Genomic DNA, 23038 nt, shown 5'->3' with positions numbered 1-23038 from the left:
CGACCCCATAGACAGCAGCCCACCAGGCTCCGCCGTCCCTGGGATTCTCCAGGCAAGAACACTGGAGTGGGTTGCCATTTCCTCCTCCAATGCATGAAAGTGAAAAGTGAAAGTGAAGTCTTAAGCAAAAGATAGTAATAGCCTCTGTCAGAAAGCTTGTCGAGCACAGAAGGGACATCAGCCTCCCATTGGACAAGGCAGCTGGTGGGCAGATCCATCAGGAAATGCATTTGACAAGGCAGGGGTGTGCCTCTAAAAGAAACTTCTGAGGGTCCTGACCGCTACTCTGCAATCCAGCAGTCTCCTAGCTTGAGTCATTCACGTGAGAGCTATTTCCTTCCCGAGTTCAGATGCAACGGTAGATAGAAAACTGTGCTGCAGTCCTCAGATAACCATTTGAAAACCAGGATGAAAATTTCCCCAAAGGGTTTCACTTCTTACTGCTAATAACTTTTGAACCCTTTAAAGCTCAGCACCAAATCTCTGAGAGACCAGAAACTGCAGAGAACTTGAGTGACCCCGCAAGGATACAGATGAAAAGCAGATGGAAGCCGGCCCCGGTGAATACTATCCCAGGTACATCTAAAAAATACCACCCGGGGAATTCCTGATAACAAGGAGACAGAAAATCAATATAGCAGGCCTTCCTCCAACTGAAGTGATTATTCCAAACAGATGTTCGACCATAAATACCAGGAACGACTAGAGCCTAGAAGCACCATGAACCCTAAGCCTTCATGCATGCTGTGCCCCTGGCCATATTAACCTCAGGAACGCATGTTCTGTCAATCTCCCCTCCCCCACCTCCAAGGCTCTGAAGCCAGACCTGCTCTGTTAACCAGGAAGTGTTGTCTAAGTCTCCTCCTTCTTTACTCAGGGCTGCTGTTGAGAGAGGCCGAGGACCTGGGACCTTTGGCTGCAGTGCTGCGATGCTTGCACCTGGACACACTTCTCCTTGAGCAACAAAATACAAAGAAACTGTATGGGACTAAAAGTAACTGTGTACACATGCAGGTGGGGCAAATTCTGGACAAAAGATACAAAGAGACCAAGAAATCCATTGGCCACTTTTGAGGAGCCTGGAGCACAGAGCGTTGGGAGCAAAGGCAGGGTACTGCACACACCACCACCCTAAGGGGTGGGCAAAACACCTAAGCCACCCCTTCGGCCTGATCCCCGGACACACCCCTGCCCTCACCCCATATAAGGAGCAGGCTTGCCCCCTGCTCAAGGATTAAGGGAAACCTGTTGCTTGTTCTCGCTCTCCCTTGCTGCAGTAGGGCCCCCAGTAAACTTGCCAGTTTCTTGTCTGGCCTCCAGTCAATTCCTATTGACTGGGGAAGGCCAAGAAGCCTGATGGATAACACTGTGACAAATTATCACAAACTTGGGGGCTGAAAATGAAAGAAATGTATTCTCTCCCAGTTCTGGAGACCAGAAGTCCCATATTAAGGTGCTGGCAGGTCCCCAGCCCCTCTGAAGGCTTCAAGGGAGACTCCTTCCTGCCTCGTCCAGCTTCTAGTGGCTCCAGGGTTCCTTGGCTTGCGACTGCTGCTGCTGCTGCTAAGTCGCTTCAGTCGTGTCCGACTCTGTGCGACCCCATAGACGGCAGCCCACCAGGCTCCCCTGTCCCTGGGATTCTCCAGGCAAGAACACTGGAGTGGGTTGCCATTTCCTTCTCCAATGCATGAAAGTGAAAAGTGAAAGTGAAGTCGCTCAGTCATGTCTGACTCTTTGCAACCCCATGGACTGCAGCCTACCAGGCTCCTCTGTCCATGGGATTTTCCAGGCAAGAGTACTGGAGTGGGGTGCTATTGCCTTCTCCTGGCTTTCGACTATATCACTTCAATTCTTGCCTCCATCTTCACGTGACCTCCTTCCTCATATCTCTAAGTCTCAATATTCCTCTGCCTTTCTCTTATAAGGGCATCTATCCTAGGATTTACAGCCCACCCTAAAGCCAGGATGAACTCATGTTGAGATCCTTAACTATATCTACAAAGGCTTTTTTTCCCCAAATAAAGTCACATTCACAGGTCCTGTGGGCTAGGATCTAGACAAATTTTTTTTTGGTGTCATTATTCAACCCACTAAAGTCTCCAATAAACTAGGGGAGAAAAAGAGTTATTTATTTAAATGAACATGGACTGTGAATCAGTTCAGTCACTCAGTCACGTCCAACTCTTTGCAACACAATGTAATGCAGCACGCCAGGCTTCCCTGTCCATCACCAACTCCCGGAACTTGCTCAAACTCATGTCCATCGAGTCGGTGATGCCAGCCCACCATCTCATCCTCTGTCTTTCCCTTTTCTTCCTGCCTTCAATCTTTCCCAGCATCAGGGTCTTTTCCAATGAGTCAGTGCTTCGCATCAGGTGGCCAAAGTGTGAATACCTTGTTGTATTTGTTGTTTAACCACCAAAAGCCCAAGACACTATCACATTAGAGGCTGGCAGGGAGGTCAGCTAGTGTCCTTGAATAATCTTCTGAGTCTGTCTAAGCCTCGCTGTTCCTATGCACACAGTAGGGACAACCGGACCTGGCAGGGCTGTGGCACAGGCCAACGGAGAGTCACTCAGAGTGCCAGGCACCCCGATATTGCTGACAAGCCCTAATCTCCAGTGAATCTGAGCAAAAATGGCCAACTACCACTCTGCAGGAAAGGCCATCCAGTTACTCCTTGGTCCAGCCATTATCAGGGTGTGTATTAGCTACTTAGAAAAAAGAAAAAGGATGAGGGTAACAGGCTTGGCCAAGGTCAACAACGATCCAACCTGTGGGGAATCAAGGACTTCAAGTCATAAGAGCGGCCAGTCCTCTCCCAAGTGGTCACCTGGGGACCTGGTTCCTCTCCAAGGATTTCAGAATCACCAACCTAAATACACAGCCTGCCACTGCCTACGGACTCCCCAGGACACAAGCTGTGGCTCATTTATCTCCATGTCCCCAGCACCTGTCACAATGTCTGGCACCTGACTCACTCGGTAAACACTGATGGAATGAAAGAAGATGTGACCAGGACACTCTGACATGGATAACTTGGTTCATTTAAAGCATGATACCAAGTACTTGACATTCATGGAGTGGATTAAATAAGATAATGCACTGAAACATTTTGGCATGGTGATGCTCCAGAAATGTCAGTGGTCACCATCACTTATTTTAACCCTCACTCCAACTAACAGTGGAGGCCTTATCATTCCCAGTCTACACAGCAGGAATTGAGGCACAGAGAGGTTAAGTCACAGTTTGTATCTGCATAGCCAGGATTTGTCACACTTTGAAGACCTGCGTACTCTCCACTACACCACACTGCACCTGGTTCACATTATTTAGTTTAAGGCTGGTCCCAGCTTGAAAGAAAGTGAAAGTGAAGTCGCTCAGTGTGTCCGACTCTTTGCGACCCCATGGACTGTAGCCTGCCAGGCTCCTCCGTCCATGGGATTTTCCAGGCAAGAGTACTGGAGTGGGTTGCCATTTCCTTCTCCAGGGGATCTTCCCCACCCAGGGACTGAACCCGGGTCTCCCACATTGTAGGCAGATGCTTTACTGTCTGAGTCACCAGGGAAGTCCCAGCTTACATACCTATAATCAGACTATATATTAGGGGTGACGGCGTGTATGTACATGTATATATATACACATATATGCTATATGTTGGTACAGTACACACATATACACACACACACACACACACACACACACACACACACAAACTTTCATTGAAGGGGTAACCTAGCGAGGACACTGAGCTGAAAGGCATACGGTCCCGGGGAACACAGTTAATTCCCTTGACTGTCAGCATCCTGAATGGCTACTGCCAAAGGGTAAAGTGTCGCAAGTTTCACCCTGCTGAGTTGACAGGAGCCACACATACAATGTTTTGTAAACTCCAGAGTCTTGGCCTCAGGCTTATTTCTTCCTGGGGAATGTCTTGTTTCTAAGACAACCGCCCTACAGTGAAGAAAAGTGAACTACACTTGACATTCAAGGATCAATACTTTTCCCTTTACATAAATTCCCAAAAAGAGTGATCAGGAGACATGACCTAGGAATCAGAGTCTCCCAAGCAGGGAACTTACAGGAGGAATGGATGCTGGGGAAGCTTTTGCGGCCCTCGGACACCAGGTCGGGGTCACCGGTGCAGTGCATTTCCGAGTTCATCACTCCATCTGGAAAGCAGCGGTAAAAGAAATCGGGGCGAGGTCTACAAAAGACACCATGGACAGTTTCAATATAAAACGCTGCCATCACAAACAAACCCCAGCTGACCCCGCCGACCCCTGCTGCTGCCCCAGTTCCTTCTTCTGCCATCAACACCGCAGCCCCCACCGGAAGACACCGTGGGCTTAGGCAAAGCTCAGGCTTCAGGGTCAGAAAGATCTGGGCTGGAACTCCCACTCTGCCACTTACTAGTTTTATGACTTAGGTAGTCACATAGCCACCCTCAGTCTCCACATCTGTAAAAGAGGGATATCAATACCTACCCAAAAGTGAGGTACTGAGGGTCAAGAGAGATGACTTCCGGGAGCCACCTGAGCATGGCGGTGGTGAAATAAAGATGGAGCCACAGCTCCATCTATGGCTCCACTGCTTGGAGGCTGCTACCAGGATCCAAGCCTCCAGGCTCCTCATGGCCCTGTATCTTGAATCTGATGGCCAACTGCCTACACTTCCTTAAAGAGCAGGTTTCACTGAGAAGACCTGAAAACTCAGTTCTAAGCTTTGGCACACAGTCACCAGCCCAGCTCTTGGTCCAGGTTGTGGGGGAAGGAAGTAGGGGACAAGCTGGTCCCGAGGCCAAGTCAACTGCCATAATCATGGCTAACATGTACTTAGTACTTAACTGCATACCAGACCCAGCACTAAGTACCACCCATGGGTCACACTGTATGATTTTTATGACAACCCTGGGGCAGGTCCTGGAACTTCCTTCATTTCACACGTGTGAAAATGAAAGCTTAGAAAGATCACACTCCTGCCCAGGGTCACACACAACCAGTAAGTGGCAAAGACAAGCTCTGAACCCTGGCAATTGGATTCCTGCACCTACACACCACACCCCACGTGTCCACTTCACTCAAGTGTGGATTCTCACTGTGATGAGTGATGGTGAATTCTTCACATGAATTCAACTAACTCTGCCAGATGCCTGCCATGGACAAGGTTTTTCTAATACTATAAACACAGCCCCCCTTTTCTGCACACACTGGGTTACAGTTCATATGGTTCTCACTGTGAACTCTAAGGGCTCACTGGTCCTCCAGCTCTGGGATCTGGGCCCAATAACAATCTATCAGTATCTATAACGTATCAATTATCAATAATCTATCAGAACTGTTGGTGTGCTGTTTCTCCCCTATGTGTGTCTTTAAGTGTGGCTATTCACCTACTGAACCAGAGCCTCAGAGAGGACCTGGGAATCAGCATTTCATTGGGCCCTCAGCAACTCTAAGCACAGAAAGTTGGAAGGACAATGCAGCCCAAGGCCACTTGCTGACCAATCTATATCCATCTTCTGCCCCCTCATTACCTGACCAGGACTGCACACCAAGTACCTGATTGCTAAATACTGAGGTTCCGAGAGGGAAACCAACCTGTCCAAGGCCAACAGCTAGTCAGGGCCTAAGTCAGGTCTCGAACTCAGATCTTTTGACTGTTTTTCTCTACAGAGACTAGCTCATTTCCAGAGCATTTGGGGGAGAAGGCAAGATAAACAGAAAATAGAAATCATCTCCCAGGAGGGTAAGAGAAATGTGTCATGAGTCACAGCTCAAATACTAATCCATATTGCTTATCCCAGAGACAATGATAAATAAGCAAGATTATCTATTTTTTGGATGCCAAAACTGATAAGTGAGTGGGTGTCTGGTGAGGCCCTGGAATACCAGTGGGCTGGAAATGGCTTTCTTGACATTGGTCCCCAAGAAAGTATAGTCATTAGATACTTCTTTACTATTGATGTCATGCTTACTGAAGTAGTGAGTTTATCATTCAAAGGAGTGGAAAGATCTGAGTTGAGGACAGAAACCCCAGAAGGACAACAATTTAAGGAAAACCAGATGAGCTCCAATCTGTCCCATCCAGTTTCCTGTGGCCAAGGTTTCTACACGGCTGACCTTGAAACTAAGTCACTGCTTGTTTCTTTTTGGAACTTACCTTCCCACTATCAATTTAATAGTGTTTGTGCAGACTCCATTCAAAGCAAGAGCCAAGGACACGGCTACAAAACAAAACCAACAAACAGAAAAATAACCAGCTGGCTCTCAAATCAAAATTATCATCAGTACCATCATCATCATCATTACTTTTCCATCACACTATTTAATTTATGACCATAGAAATATGAACCAATGCTTTTTAAAAAGGAGGGAAGTTTGAGTGGCTAGAGTAAAACATAATTAGAACTGGACTTTGGAGACTGAAAGTTCATAAAATTCCAAGCCCCTAGGACATGAAATTTATCTCTCCTCCTAGACTGAAATTTTCAGTATCATAGAGAAGCCCATGTATCATGTTCTGACCTGATAGAACAGATTTAATACTACAGCATGTAGAATTTCTTTTACTGGTAGCAAGAAACATAACATTTTATTTCCTTCTGGCAACCTTCTCAGACATAATTCTAATCAGAGCAGCTGCAGGAATCCCTTTGCATACTGGCGTGCCCACTCAGGCATCACCTCCTTGTTGACCTGTCCCCTGCTGACAGCTGTCCACTTGTTATCAAACAAATCGCTACTTCTAAGAAGGTGAAGTGTTTCAATACCTCATTACTGGTGTTTGAAAAGGTTTGCCCAGGTGGTTCTTTCTGCCACCTAAACCAGTAGGCACTTCTGGATGACATTCTTCACAAATAGACAGCCTGGGGAATTTCTCTAAGCAGCTTGGAAGGACTTTGCTGGATGAAGCACAGATTGTCCAAAGGATGCAGGTGAAATGAGTCATGGAGTTTTCCCTGCAAGGCCCCTGCATCTCTCTCTTGTGTTTATCAAGACTACACAAAAGGCAAGTCAATGCGATGGAAGGTCAAATGCTTTGCATAAGCAATAAAAACTTATCGATGTCCTGTTCTGTTGCTTTGTCGAATAATAAAGCATGTGAGTTACCATTTCCCTTTGGCAAGTATTAACTGTTCAATACTAGCTGAGACTTATGTAAGGAAACAGCGGTGGAGGGCCACTTTCGGGAAGGAGCTGCCTGGAGCAGTTCATGATCATGGGGAGACAAATGTGTTATTCTACAAATGAAAGGACTGTGAACAGTCAGCACAGTCACCCAGGGCACAGGCCACTGAGATAGAGACAAAAACCCACCTGCTTGTATCAAGTCACGGGGAAGCAGAGAGAATGGGAGGGACCAGTTCAAATGAGCACCTCTGTCAAAGGGAAACTAGTCCCCAGAGCGGAGGATGGGCCACATTACAGTAGCTGGAAAGGAGGGATGGGCCCCCTGGGTGCAGAGTGGGGCATGAGTCAGCAGCACCAGACCACCATTAAAACACCCAGCATGCAACGCGGTGTAACCTGGAGGCAAGCATGGAGGAACTTGGAGAGATCTGCTGATTACACTCTGCACGCACAGATCCTTCCTTCCTAAAATGCTGGCTTCCCTTCTCTCTCACAAGCTTGGAGCACTGCTGAGAGGTTTCCTTTGCAGAGAGGAGGGAGAATTCCCTGGGCCATCATTGCTGCAGGATTCTCCCAAAGCCATGACAGTTAACAGACTGTGAGATTGCCCTGAGATGACAGGGGTCTTTTCTTGGTAGGGCTGGCCCAGCACAGGCTCACTGCTGTGTTTTCCCAGCGGGGCTGAACTCCTTCTCCTCCTGGTCCTGGCAAGGCCTCTGCACAGAAAAGGTCTTCAGGAACAAGCATCACCAGCTGACCTCCCAGTGCCCTTGGGGAAGTTCAGAGACCATGACATCAATCCAGAACACCATACCCGTCCCCAGCCTCTGCCCTGGCTGGGTTTACTATAGCGCAGAGCAATTCTCTGAAAAGCTTCAAGTGGCTGAGCTAGAAAAGGTGTGGCTGTGATGGAAGCACCAACAGCTGGCAGCTTCCCTCTCTGATCCAAAAGCCTAAAGGAGACAGAAGAGAGCGAGGATCTGGGTGGAAAGCGTCACAGCCTTCTGGAAGTAAAGTAAACCAATTATTACGTTCTTCTGCATAGCATAACCTCCAGGGGACCCAGACAGGGGACCTCTCACTGATACCACAGGGAAGGCTGGGCTGAGAGTAGAGGCATGAAAGGCTGGACGAGCAGAAAATGAATGACCCCAACCATGGGGGGCTGGCTTGTCGATTAACAAGGACCCAAGGCATCTGGCTCATAAGGGGTGCATCAACAGCATCCCACGGCACTGCGGGGTTGAGAGGAGAGTCAGAAAGACAAGCCAGACTGTGTTCTGATAAAGAAATGCAAATCAATGTGTCATGTGAGTTGGCCTGCAAGTGGCCTGTATTGAGGGCGCTCCTGCTTACAAGCAACCCCAGAGGATTAGAGGGCTTTTGTTGCTGTAACTTTTGTTGTTGTTGGGAACTCAACATTGCAGTCCTTCAAAAACAGGGTTTTCTATTAACACCAACTTGGCCGTTCTGCAGCCAAATCCCTGGGTGCGGCGAGCCTTACTTGCACACGAACAGATGCACAGAGTGGGCTGCTGTGGACAGGCATCTCAGGGGCGTTCTTAGGGTCCAGGTCTGCTGAAGACGCCTGGGTAAAGAAGGGACCTCAGACCAAACCACCCTCACTGAGAAAGTCCTGAATTCCAGATAATGGAGAAAAAGCTACACCTAGCTTTCTGTCCTTGGTTTTGAAAGATCATTCCCTCCAGCCCCTTCCAAGACTTCCTAAAAGTGGCAACTTTTTTTTTTTTAATTGTGTACAAAGGGAGGTTCTTCATCATTTTTACAAGGCAGCCTCTCATTTATTTAGGCAAACAGAATATCCAATTAACTCCACCTTCTCTGTTAACAGGCCAGGTATGGTGTACAATTTTGAAGTGTCATCCTAAGGGAGATTTAGCTGAGAATGAAAAGGTCTAGAGAAAGTAACTGTAAGCTCCTCAAGGCCATAACAATCTCCCAGCTCCAAAAGCAGCCAGTAAATTATAACTGAAACCATGAAAGACAGTTCCTACCCACAGCCATACATCTCGGGACTCAGTGTCAGGGGAGCAGCTAGAATAACAAGTGAGGCAAAAAGATTTCCAGGTCAGCTGAGAGGGGCTCCCAATGGGACATTTGGGAACCACAGTAGTATCCGTCCAAATGCTGACACAGCTGCTTGAGCCTCAAGAGGGAGGGCACCTACACCCTTCCTGGAAAACCTGACCTTTCCATCACCTCAGCTGAAGAGACAGAGACCATGTGATGACCAGAGCCTCAAACCTCAGGTGAGCAGCCTGGGGAACACACCTGTCTTCAAGCAGAGCATCCACAGGCTGGCCAGAGACTCGGGACTTTTGCATCCAGGCTTGAGATTTGAGTCAAGTCCAGAGTCTCCGCCTGGGAAGTCTGGACCACAAGACGCAGTGACACTGGGAGGTGGCACTGGAGCTGAGCAGTCACACAGGCGTGGGGCAGGGGCACCCGCCACTGCAAGCCCAAGCCTCACACAGACCAAGATGCAGGCAGCAGAGATAACATCTTCACAGGAGACTGAGGCAGGGAATGAGAGGAGAGGAAGGACGCATCACAGAGAAGAGGGGGCATAAACTGACAGGGCGCCTCCACCCCTCTTGGCCTGGATCCCTATTCCATCCCCATGAGGGTTTCCCTCTGATTCTTGAAGTTCTGTAAGATTGCTTGTTATAGTCCTATAACCAAACCTCTAATTTATTCAATCCAATTTGAGAGGAATTCTGTTCTTTTCAACTACACAGAGCCTAACCAAAGCCTGGCTATGTCAGAAACGGTCCCAGTCCTTCCACTGCTCTGCACACCCTAGAACTCACCCCACCCTCCTTCCCTTACAAAGAACAGGGAAGACCCTAGTTTGCTATGTTTTTCATTTCCTCAAAGTCCAGTAATTGACAAACACCATCTTCAGTGAAGAATCTCATATTCCAGATTTACTACCTTACTGAATGGTGAGCCTACACAACACACCAACAACACAGCGTGTGTGAGGGTTTGGATAACGTCAAGGCGTCATGTCAGAAAAGAAACCCAATCCAGTTTTCCTGATGACCAAAAAGCTAAAACCCTGGCTTCCGGGGAGTTTATTTTGCTAAACAAGCCAAACAGTTCTGCTTTTTCTTCATGCTGTCGTTTACTTTGTCTTTTGATTAATATGTAGATCAGGAAAAAAAAATGGATTTAACCTTAAAATTATCAAACTCCTGTCACACGCAGATATGGCTCAGCTTAGGGAGAATTTATAAGCATCATGTCATACTCAATGGCAAAGATGGTAGCATTCTTTACATAATAACAACTGATTAACTGCCAAAGTGTCCCCACAGTGGCGATGGGTTATGGAGCTTGTTTCCAACTGATATTAAATTTTACATCTGCTTTTCCACATTTTTGCTTCCAGTCAATGGTGACTGGTCCAGGAGTCTGTGGTTGATGTCTGAATTGCCCCAAATGGGGGCCTATTAGCCACAAATGTGGGGTTGGACAGTCAGCGGTGACAAAGCTTCAGATTCACTTTGCCTTACAGCCAAGAGCTGTCCTTCCAGTTTGCTTAGGAAGCACAGAGCTCTGGAGAGGAGCCCGAAACGCATTTTCAGCACAAGGGACAGCGGCGATGGGCTGGCCCACAGATGAGCTACTTACCAAGCACTGGCTCTTTAAAAGGGCTAAACGTTTATCTTGTCTTGTGTCTACCAAGCTTAATTTGACCAAGAGAAAAATCAGTTGAGTGCAACTGAGATTTTAGAAATCTGGTAATCTAATCAAGTTCAGCCCCATCCCCTAAAGCAGGAACTGGGAATACTCTACCTAGGAAGGCTTCCTTAATTTCAGTCTTGTCTGTCCGCCGGATAATTTTCACCACACAAATAACAGCCAGAGGTGTGAGGAAAGAAATTGCCTGGAAGAAATAACAAATAATCCCTTATGAAGGCAGTAGTTTGCTATCAGAGAGCAGATTGATAATTAGTTCCAGTTAGCTTCCTTTGGATTCACTAGTTGAATGATCTCACTGAACTCTTGACCTCATACTAAGAAGGATTTATATCTATACTGAGAGATTCCACAGACTTGAAAAATCAGAGGTCTGATTATGGGTTATAATTGATTTGTAATTGCTGTGAGTCACGTTTAAAGTGGTGGCTTTTTAAACAGAAAAGAAGAGTCTATAATTACAGTGACATCTTTGGTAGTAATCATCCTCCCATCCTCCCCTGTGGAGGGATGGAAGAACCCTTGGCCTCCCATCCCCAGCGCTCTGGCCACATGGGAACACGTGGGATTTGCTTGGAGTCTATTGATTCATTCCCCTTTGGTATTCTTTGGTTGAATACTCATTTCCGCTGCAAAGCAGAGGTTAGTCCCTTCACATGAAGTCTCTCCTCTTCTCTTCTTCCATCCCCTTTCCTCTGCTAGACCAAAGCACTCAGGAGTACAGTATGCACTTAACAAATCAAGCTGTTGGGATTCAGATGCAAACAACTCTTATCACTGAACCTTCTACGAGGCAGGAGCCATGTTTGGGCACCATCCAGTACTGGGGTCTCTTAAATCCTCTCTTAAAATTGTGACAATCTTTGCCAGGCTTGGGGACTATGTGATGTGCCCAAGGACACAGCTGGGAAGTAACAAGATGGGATTCAGAGGCCAGGTTTTCTGCCTCCCATATCTAGTCTTTACTCAGCATTCTATAATTAGTACTTTTTCCCCCTAACATTCCAATGATCAAAAAAAAAGGTATTGGATTGGCCAAAAAGCTCATTCATTTGGGGGTTTCATTCTGTCTTACCAAAAAACCTGAACGAACTTTTTGGCATACAATATTTGTTACATCCTTATGATTATAACATCTCAGGATAGCAATCAAAAGGGATTAACTATCTCACAAGTCTACAGCTGGGCTCACAGACGATGGTGGGAGGCGTGGGCATGGGAGATGGTAACTGTTAACCAACAGTGTTCACAATTTGGGAAGTCTCCACTTGGGTGCTAATCAATGTTGCTTTTTGGAAAGGAGGCTTTCTAACAGGACTAAGGCATGGCTGGACGATACTTTCCTTTTTTAAAAATACACCAGAATTCCTCTAAATGCACACAGTCTATAAAAATAATTGGAGGTGTCCTAGACATGCAAGAACCAGACCGCGAGAGCTCAGAGCATCTTGGGAACTCCTCTTTAGGAGCAATATTCACAGACAGTTCATGAGACAGGAGAAAACCCTTCTCCTTACAGGCTGGTTCCTTTCTGACCACAAACGGTAGAAACCAGCTTGATGAGCCTCCTTATTGGCCATGGCCCTGAACAACTTAACATCAATAAGTCCTGTCGCCATGGAGGGTGTTCAGAAGAGTGTGGCCCAGGTTTTAGGACAGCTGCACAAAAGGAGATTCAGAACTGGAGCAGAGAAGCAGAGGATTCACCCAAGGTGACTGAAAAAGGCAACACTCACTTGTGAGGGAAGAGTTCCAGCAAGTCTGTGAGTCTACACCAGTGCCTGGGGGTCTCTTCACCTGCAGCATTTGTTACAAGGCTCCTCAGACCCTCTTCTAGGACAGGTCTGGAATCCACATTGTGTAACAAGCACCTCAAATGACTCTGATGACTGAGAAGCACTTCATCAGTTCTGATTCACACATTCTGTGTTTAGAGAGTGCTGGCTGAAGCGCCATCTTACCTAAGTCTAAAGTTAAGCTTAAGGTCAAAGAAGTCCTGGGCTTTTGGTTTCCTCTCACTTTGGGCACTACAGACCAGCCACTGCCCTCAAAGAGGAGAGAGCAGCTCACTGAACAGTGAACAGTACTGCAGCAACCCCACCAACAGTCAAACCATAAATATGAGAACAATAGTGAACTGAAGATGTGCTGTGTGCTGTGCTTAGCTGCTCAGTCGTGTCTGACCCTTTGTGACCCCATGGACTGTAGCCCTCCAGGCTCCTTTATCCATGAGGATTCTCCATTCTAGTGGAAGTAATGATAGCTTTCCTCTTCTTGGGCTCTAAGATCACTGTGGATGGTGACTGCAGTCAGGAAATCAGAAGAAGTTTGCTTCTTGGCAGGAAAGCTATGACAAACCTAGACAGTGTGTTGAAAAGCAGACATTACTCTGCCGACAAAGGTTCACATAGTCAAGGCTATGGTCTTCCCAGTGATCATGCACAGTTGTGAGAGTTGGACCATAAAGAAGGTAGAATGCCAAAGAATTCATGCGTTCGAACTGTGGTGCTAGAGAAGACTTCTGAGAGTCCCTTGGACAGCAAGGAAATCAAACCAGTCAATCTTAAGGGAAATCAACCCTGAATACTTGCTGGAAGGACTGATGCTGAAGCTGAAACTCCAGTATTTTGGTCACCTGATGCTGGAAAGATTAAGACCAGAAGGAGAAGAGGGTGTCAGATGATGAGGTGGCTGGATGGCATCACCGAAGCAATGGACATGAACTTGGAAAACTCTGGGAGATGTGAGGGACAGGGAGGCCTGGCATGCTGTGGTCCATGGGATCACAAAGAGTTGGACATGACTGGGCAATTGAACAACAACAACATATGTAGAAACACACACACACGTATATGTGTATGCTTTTGGTGGCTTCTCTGGTGGCTCAGATGGTAAAGAATCTGCCTGCAATGCAGGAGATCTAGGTTCAGTCGCTGGGTCAGGAAGATTCCATGGAGAAAGGAATGGCTACCCATTCCAGTATTTTTGCCTGGAGAATTCCATGGACAGATTAGCCTGGTGGGCATGAGTCCCTGGGGTCTCAAAGAGTCAGATAAGACTGAGCAACTAAGTATCTTAGCACATATATGCTATTAACATAAAAGGAAAGGAAAGTGAAGTCGTTCAGTCGTGTCTGACTCTGTGACCCCATGACCTGTAGCCTACCAGGCTCCTCCATCCATGGGATTTTCCAGGTAAGGGTATGGGAGTGGGTAGCCACTCATTTCTCCAGGGGATCTTCCCGACCCAGGGATTGAACCCGGGTCTCCCACATTGCAGGCAGACACTTTACCATCTGAGCCACCAGAGAAGCCTGCTATTAATATAAGACAATCCCAGAAGGCATAGTCTAAGGTTAGACAGATTTGGAACCCCAGAGAAAATATGATTTGGGAAGACTTCCCCTCCAAGGTTCCAGAGGCTGCCTGCTGGGGATGACCCTGAGCTGGACTGTTCTGACCAAATAGGAGATGGGGCGCCATGTGGGAGCCCCGTGGCTCCAACCAGGAGTGGGAACTGGAGAACACAAGGGCCATACCTTGTGCACCCACCAATGAAAGCAACACAGGACATGCCGTCCGTCCCCAGTCCAGACAATGGGTGACCCCTGGGTGCTGATATAAGGCACTGTGTTGCCAGGATGCTTCTGGGAATCCACCAGGCATGACACCAGACACAAGGCTTGTCTCCAGGGAAGGGCATGAGTGGCCAAGAACTTTTAGCCACCGAGGGGGTTGAAGCCCGGGCACCTGGTGTTCGGATGTTTTAGCCACAGAAGAGCTTGTCAGACAAAACCATGGGCATCCGACAGGAAGGCGTGTGCACTGCACGGCGCTTCTAACAACTCAAGACACACGGCCACCTGGGAAGGGCCCTGCGGTGGGCAAACAATCACAGCCTGTCACTGAGCTGGGAGCGAAGGCTTGTCAAAATGTCTAAAAACTCAACTACCACGAGCCAGCTTGGTCTCTTTTCCTTCCCTCCTCCCTGCAAACTGATTTTATTTTTGTCTTCCTTAGAAGCATCCTATCACAGAATAGAAGCTCCTGTTATTAAATCAACACAGTACCAGTAATACACTACTATTTTTAAGTTAAGAATTTGGGAAACACCTCCTCTTCCCTCAGTTCCCTGAGTCTTGCCTGTCCTTCGAGGGTTTTTCTGTGATGCTGAATGGTCTGACTTGTGTTCATGTCTCTGTTCCCACTAGACTAGAAACCATACCTACTCAGCTCTGTACCTCCACTACACACCGTACTTGGCTCTAGGAAAGTGCTCCATAACTTTCTGTTGAATTAAGTAATAATTAACTAACTTGAAGTAGTCCATACTCTGCCTGTACCCCTGCCTCCCGCTGCCCCCTTCACCATGCAGTACTCCAAGCAAACTCCCATTCATGGGGCCCCCAGAGCCTGGTTCCACTGTGTCTTCTCCTTGACACCTGCTCTTCTGTGTGTGACAGGCTGCACTCACCACCTGTCCACCTCCCTTCCACCTCCAAGGAGGCAGCATGGCTGAACGGCTCCAAGAGTGTCTGCACTCTGATCGGCGGCGTTCAGACCCTGGTCCAGCCACTGACGGTTGTAAACCTGGGATAAGCTGTTTAATCTCATGACAGTTTCATTTTCTCCACTGAAATGATGGGATCACAAAAGAGCCAACCTCAAAGGATTCTGAGAGAATTCACTGAGATGCTAGTTGTAAAGTGATGAGCACAGTTACTATATTCAAGAGATGCTAGCTGCTGTTGTGACTACCACGGTGATGAGAAGGAGAAGGACAATGGTGAGGATGGGGATGAACGTCCCTAAAAGTGCACCTGAGCCTCTCCTCCACTCTTTCTCAGATTCCTCTTTGCTTCAGGGTACCACTGCCCCCACGAGCCCTCAGGGGTCAAGTCTTATTTGACTTCACATCACCTGCAATTCCTGTGGCTTTCCTCACCCTGGAAGTGTTCTCTGGACAAAGACACTACAGGCAACAACAGAGAGAAAACTGAAAAGCAATAACGAATACCGAGTAGTCTTTCTACACCAAAAAGCAGGCTTTCAAAGATGCGCTGATACACTCCACATGTTCAGAAAGGAAGCATGGCCTCTTCTGAATAAGGAAGTGGCTGATAGCCTGGGAATATCCAGCAAATGTTAAAGTCAAGTCCCAGTATGTGAGAAGAGAGTTCTCAGCCTTCCTCTCTGGTCCACAGAAGCCCAGGGGCATCCAGGGAAACAAGCTCTTGGAATCTCACGGTCCAACCACACCCAAGTTTCATGTTGACAGATACATTCACCTTAGCTAATGGTGCCAAAGACAGAGAAAATGCCAGGCAGGGCTTCCAGGTGATGTCGTTACCATTTACTCCTTACTTAGTTCCCTAACCTTCTGATAATATTTTTGTAACATTTGACCAAGTAGCTCTTTTAAAACAGACATGCACACAAATAAGCATAACTCCAGAAACACTGATTTCGCAAAGAAACCTGGATTCACAGCAGCTGCCTTTAAAAAACACTTTGGTTATTAGAAAGTTAGCAAGTTTGCCTTTAGAGTAAAACATTCTAAACAAAAATAGAGGAGACCCCAGGATTATTTATGTGTTAAATAATGAAACTGGAGCTTTCTAAGGAAGCCAAGCGATTTTTAAAAAAACATTGAAAATATGTTCTCTTATACATTCTTTTAGAAACACCATAAGGTTTGTAGAGATCAAAAGCAGACAAATGATATCTTGCATTAAACTCTCAATAAAACCCAGGAGAACAAATCTAATTTATGTGGTGACAAAGCATTTTTCATCTTGCGTTGCACATATTCTAAATGTATCTACTGCTTTCCTTATGTTATTATGGAGCCGCACTAAATCTTGCGACCAAGTGAATGAAATTCATCAACAACTATTAACAAAACAAAAGGTTGAACTTATTTCATTAGGAGATTAGAGGGTATGAATCAGTGTTTGTGGCTGAATCCGCTTCTATTCTCTGAGAATCCCAGCACTGAATAACTCCTTTACTGTCTTCTTTCCTCCACTGCCAACATGCAAATGTGCTCCATCCTATTTGTGTCTGCAGCCAGGATATTTGTGGCATTTGTATCTAGACTTCAAAACAATCCATTGTTCATAAATCTAGGACACAGCCACAGACTCATCACAACATCCCATATGAGCAGTCATCTCCAAATTGGGTTTTACAGCACACAAAATGTGAAATCTTTGAAAATGGGGATAAGTGATAAACAGAAGCTCCTCCTACTAAAACCATGGAGTAAACTAGTGATGCACATGCTAGTTGCTTTATTTCTAGGATTTATGGAAGATGTGAGTTGGAACAGAAATGGAAAAAAAATCTGATTTTACTACACAGATGTAAGGCAATGCCCAACTCACAAGAACCCTACGTTATTCAATTTCCCTGATACTCACAAAAATCTGGTTTATTTTCCAGCAGGAAGGTAATTATGAAAAAGCAATAAAAATAAGACTGATGCTCATGTAGTGTTCTGGACATTTGGGGATGTCTGCAGACATAAAGATCTTTCCAATCATCTTTGAAATAAACATTGGTGATCTTTCCAGTCACTGATGAACAAGATTTCCTCCCCAAATCAGAGGGATTTCTTTCAAAGTGCAAAAATATCCCTCGTGTGCTCTATAAAAGCTCTGGAACACACACCTGAGTTCCCAGAGACAGGACATGTGATGGCCGGTCAATGGGCAAAAACTTCAAGCTACATCCAAAAGCTACATTCTTGTTCTATAACAAGACCAAGCTTCAATATTTCCTCTGCCACAGAAAGGCCTTAAAACAATTCTCCAGGAGCTGGTGAGCCTTAGCAAGGAGTCCTGAACACTCAGCTCCAGACTGCAGGGCAACCTCCTGGCTGAGAGCAGGGCTCAGATCTGGCTGCTTGGGTGCAAATCTGGGCTATCCCACTCTCTAGCTTGTGTGGTTTGGGGCAAGCTCTCTCATCTCTCTGGGATGCAGGTCTGCAACTGCAAAATTCAGACAATAATGACATCTTCCTCACTGGGAAACATTTCAGTTCAGTCGCTCTGGGAAACATTTCAGTTCAGTCGCTCAATCATGTCTGACTCTTTGTAACCGCATGGACTGCAGCACGCCAGGCCTCCCTGTCCATCACCAACTCCAGGAGTTTACTCAAACTCATGTCCATTGAGTCGGTGATGCCATCCAGCCATCTCATCCTCTGTCATCCCCTTCTCCTCCCACCCTCAATCAAGGTAAGTCTAAATGAGAAAATCCTCCCTAAGCTTTCAGCAAGTGACCAGCACATAATAATGTTAGCCACTCAGTCGTGTTCCACTCTATACAACGCCATGAGCTATAGCCCGCCAGGCTCCTCTGTCCATAGGATTCTGCAGGCAAGAGTACTGGAGTTGCCATTCCCTTCTTCAGGGGATCTTCTCGACCCAGGGATCAAACCCGGGGCTTGTGCTTTGCAGGTGGATTCTTTACCACCCGAGCCACCAGGAAAACCCATAGTAGGGAAAGTGTAAAAGGTTGTAATCAACATGGAGCAGAATGAAGAGGTAAAAATAGTCCCAATATACCCACCAATTATTTGGGTGTTAGCCCATTTATCCTAGGATCAGAGACACTATCCAGAGTTGAGTCATACACAGTGGTCTCATCACCGGTTAACTGACCAGCCAAACCCAGAAAAGCGGTTAACAGAGCAGCTTAATGGTGTCTGAGGATGGCTAAATCAAGGTCTGCTTTAAAAGAAGATGGAACAGACAACTCTGTTCACTAGTTGCTCATCTTATTCTACTCTAAGTATTTGCAAAGAGTTCAGGTTTAGCTCAAGTAAGCATGGCTCTTCTTTTCCAAAGCCTCAGGCAATTGCTTCTCACATGACCAAGCAGCGAACCCTCCTGATCTGGAATTGAATTTTAATTTGTCGGGCCACTTGCCTCTGTTCTTCAGGCTGCTTGCCGTCATCAGCATGGGGTGGAAAAACAGAAGTGAAAACCCATGTGGCTCACACTCGGGGGAGTGGTCCCATCAACCATGAAATCACCGGTACTTACAAACATGAGGCGGGTGGGGATGTTGTCTGACTGCACCAGAGGATTCTTATAGAGCCAGATCTCTTCTGGCTGGATGACTCTCTGGAAGGGATCCAAAAACTCTGTAAAACTGAAACAAAACAAAGAAAGAGGCATGAGGGCTGAGCACCAGGGAGGAGGCGGCTTACGCAAGAGCTCAGAGTGGACGAACTGGTCCCTGGGGAGGGAAGGACAGGCTGCCCAGCTGATGGTTCTCAGGCAGCTCCAATGGGGGAAAGATGGAAGAATCACCAGGACTGTAGGGTCTTTTTTCACCTCCAGTCTGCAAGGACCAACGGCGGGCATAAGAGAAGAGCTGAGAGGCGGACACACAAAGACCCTAAGAACTCGGGGATCCAAAGGGAACTGGGAGTTGAGGTCCAGAATGGTGGCTCAGACTGGGGCAAGGCCAGGCCAGCAGCCATCTCTGGGGACAAAATGGACTTGAGTTGGAGGAAAGGTGATGGAGCAGCGGGCAGGACCAGAGAAAAGAACCCACGGAGTTCCTCCTCTACGTTACTCCAGATAGCGCCCCTCCACCATCACCACCACCAGGGGGCAGAGCGAGAGAAAGAAGCTTCCAGAAAGGAGAAGGCTGGGACACGAGAGACAGCAGAGGAGAGGAAAGAATGAAGGAAGCGGGAGGGGGATGGGGGACTGCTGTCAAAGAACCAGAAAGCTCTAAGCCTCCGCCTCCCGACCCCTCTCTCACCCTGGGAACCCGCAACACCCAGGTGGATGAAAAGAATCACCACCAAGAGAAAACCTGTGGGGAAGAACAACAGTTTAGCCAGCTTTCAGCCCTTGAGCCCCCTCCCAGCTCTCCAGCCCAGTTCTCCAACTGGTGAATCCAGTTCAGAGTGGCTTCAGATGTGTCTGGGTGAGTCAGGGCTTGTGTGCCAGACTGAGGAATCTGGCTTTTGAACCAAGGAGGAATTTGGCAGAAAAGCATGGAATGAAATGAACAGTGGTGAAGACGGGCATTGGAGCAGAACAGAGGAGGGAGGCAGAGACAGTGAGGAGGTGAGGACAGCTGTCCCAACAAGAGATGCCGGCAGAGAGAAGCAAAAGGCAGGGCAGAAAATGGAAGAACATACACAGGCAGGGGCAGGGGTGACTGGCAGAGCTGATTCCAAGGGCTCCGGCTTGGGCTTTCAGGAAATGGGGTACCATTGCCAAGATGAGGAGGAGGGGAGTTGGGGGATGGGAGTTGGAGGTCAGCAGTCGTCTCATCTAGGAGACCAGCCAGGTGACCAACAGTCCCGGTTTGCCCAGGACTCTCATGGGCAGAATTCCCTCATAGCTCAGTTGGTAAAGAATCCGCCTGCAATGCAGGAGACCCCAGTTCGATTCCTTGGTCGGGAAGATCCCCTGGAGAAGAGATAGGCTACCCACTCCAGTATTCTTGGGCTTCCCTGGTGGCTCAGCTGGTAAAGAATCCACCTGCAATGAGTGAGACCTGGGTTCGATCCCTGGGTTGGTTGGGAAGATCCCCTGGAGAAGAGAAAGACTACCCACTCCAGTATTCTGGCCTGGAGAATTCCGTGGACTGTATAGTCCATGGGGTCGCAAAGAGTTGGACATGACTTAGTGACTTTCACTTTCACTCCTGGATTTAGCACTGTAAGTCCTATATCCCAGGAAAACCCCCAATCTCAGAAAAAACCTAGATGGTGGGTCATCTTAAAACCATTCCAGCCCTGGGACAGAGTCAGCAGTCTGAGAGTCTTGGTTTCTACCCTAGATTTGGGGCTTTGCATGATCATTAGTCTGTATGCCCAGCTACATTGGGAGGGTAGGGAGATTGGAGTCACTCTCCAGGGCTATGTCCTCAGAGTCCAGCAGGATGGAATCTCAGTGACTCTCCAGTGACTGCAGAATCTACTGTCTGTTCCAGACTTTGAACAGCTGCTACTGTTAAAAAAAAATACCCTCTGTCTAATCAGCCTCACACTGAATTCCATCATGTCTATATCTAAACGAGACCTAAAATGCAATCTGTCTTTTGTGTCTCTATATCCATGTTCCTCCCTCTCTCTGTCTCTCTCTGTTCCTCTCCTCCCCTCTCTCTCCCCACAACTGAGGTTTCTCACGTTGTAAAACTCTGTCCTTCTGTCTGTGTATTTAAGAAATTTCAAGAAGAAAGTGGTTCTGGCCCCTGACTGTTTCACTCAGCACTCAGCCCAGAGCATATCTACTATAGGATCTTATTGCAATGCCCTGAGACCCCTGCATTGATGTGTAAAGTAATTTCTGCTAACAGCCCTCCAAGCCTCCTCCAAGACACAAGGGTGCATGCCATCTGGGTGCTGGGAAACCTGCTTTCTTCCCGAGCTCCACCATTAAGCTGCTCTGGCCTCAGAACAACCCACTTCTCACTGGGCCTCAATGTCCTCACCTGCAACCTGGGTGCGTGAGTGCGTGCATGCTAAGTCGCTTCAGTCATGAACGATTCTTTGCAAACCCATAGACTGCAGCCCACCAGGCTCCTCTGTCCATGGAATTTCCCAGGTAACAATACTGGAGCGGGTTGCCATTCCCTTCTCCAGGGGATCTTCCCAATCCAGCGACTGAATCCTGTCTCTTACATCTCCTGCATTGACAGGTGGGTTCTTTATCATTAGTGCCGCTTGGGAAGCCCCCTACAACATGGGAGGTTGGCTTAGGTCAGAGGTGACAAATGAAGAAGGGTTAGAACTTTTGGAGACACCCTACCCCAGACCTATAGCCTTGGTATGGACTGGGCCTGGTATGTGAATTTTAAAATATTCCCCAGGTGATTCTGAAGGGCCCGGCACTAAACAAGAAAATTCTTCAAGATTCCCAGAACCCTTGTCCACAAGAAGAGGAGACTTAGAAATTTAGCTCTCTACATTAACAATTCTTCCATCTGCTGAAGGACAGGCACTGGAGTCAGTCTCATCCATGTTCAAATCCCAGCCCCTGCTGTGTGGCTCTTAGTGAATTTATTAACATCTCTGAGCCTCAGTCCACCCATCTGTAAAATGGGCACACTTTACAGAGTGGAAATGAAACTTAAATGAACAAATATAAAGTGCCTAACAGAGCACAAACAGAAACCAGCATTTTGTCACTCTATCATTTTACTCTAGCCTCCAACTGCAAATTTTTACTAGATAGTTTTCTAGTAAAAAACTGTTCTCTAGACAGTTTTCAGGCTTTCTTTCGGCAGGGGGGAGGTGAGGAGTGGATTTCATTTTGCAACAACCTACTCACTGCACTTGGGTATTTTAAAAGCATTTTAAATATAACTAAGTAAAAAGAATTTTATTTGCAAGTTATTTTAGAGAATAAGTTGGCTTCCCTGGTGGCTCAGATGGTAAGAATCTGCCTGCAATGTGGGAGACCTGGGTTCGATTCCTGGGCCGCAGAGGTCCCCTGGAGGAGGGCATGGTGGCCCACTCCAGTTCTTGCCTGGAAAATTTCATGGACAGAGGAGCCTGGTGGGCTATAGTCCACGTGGTAATAGAAGAGTTAGACATGATGGAGTGACTAACACTTCAAGAATATACTTATGAAACTTAAAGCTTCCAGAATACTCCAATTACTCTGGATGCATAACAAATTACCCCAAAACTTAATGTCTTAAACCATTCGTTTTCTTTTGCTCATGATTTTGTGGACCAGGAAATCGAGACGGGTCCAGCTAGGCAGAGCTCACTTCACGTGGTCACAGAAGTTAGACATCAGCTGGGGCTGCGTCTGAAGGTTTGACCAGGCTGGACCTCAGGATAGTCCCTTACATGGGTGCTGGCTGTCAACCAGGAGCTGCCACCTGGAGCACCGCACACGTCTCTCCAGCACGACAGACTCAGTATGGTCTGAATTTTTCACAGTTGCTGGCTTCCTCCGGAATGCAGGTCTCAGGAGGTCCAGGCAGAAGCTGAATGGCTTTTCTGATCCAGCCTCCGAAGTCCTGTAGCATCACTGGGTGACAGAAGGTCAGCCCCAATACAAGACAGGGGGACTGACTCCACCTCTTGGCAGTGGTGTAGCAGAATCCCATTATGGAAAAGCAGGTAAGATGAGATACAGGGCTGCAGCCACCTTTCAAATACAATCTGTCACCCGTAGGCTGTCATTGTTATAATGG

At 47.2% G+C, this 23038-nt stretch overlaps 1 protein-coding gene across 1 annotated transcript in view; it reads right to left on the bottom strand.

Annotated features, from left to right (window-relative positions):
• Nucleotides 1-23038, bottom strand: part of PLPP4 (phospholipid phosphatase 4) — a 145580-nt gene that overhangs the window by 64054 nt on the left and 58488 nt on the right. The window contains exons 2-5 of the mRNA XM_019988560.2: nt 18907-19015; nt 10953-11043; nt 6160-6223; nt 4083-4207 (exon numbers count right to left, since the gene is read on the bottom strand). Coding sequence (XP_019844119.1) covers nt 4083-4207; nt 6160-6223; nt 10953-11043; nt 18907-19015 — 389 coding nt within the window. The remainder of the gene's footprint in view (nt 1-4082; nt 4208-6159; nt 6224-10952; nt 11044-18906; nt 19016-23038) is intronic.

Source organism: Bos indicus, chromosome 26 (assembly GCF_029378745.1).
Source record: "Bos indicus isolate NIAB-ARS_2022 breed Sahiwal x Tharparkar chromosome 26, NIAB-ARS_B.indTharparkar_mat_pri_1.0, whole genome shotgun sequence".
Taxonomy (NCBI): domain Eukaryota; kingdom Metazoa; phylum Chordata; class Mammalia; order Artiodactyla; family Bovidae; genus Bos; species Bos indicus.
Note: the sequence above shows the minus strand (reverse complement) of the source record. Positions and strands in the feature narration are given on the sequence as shown.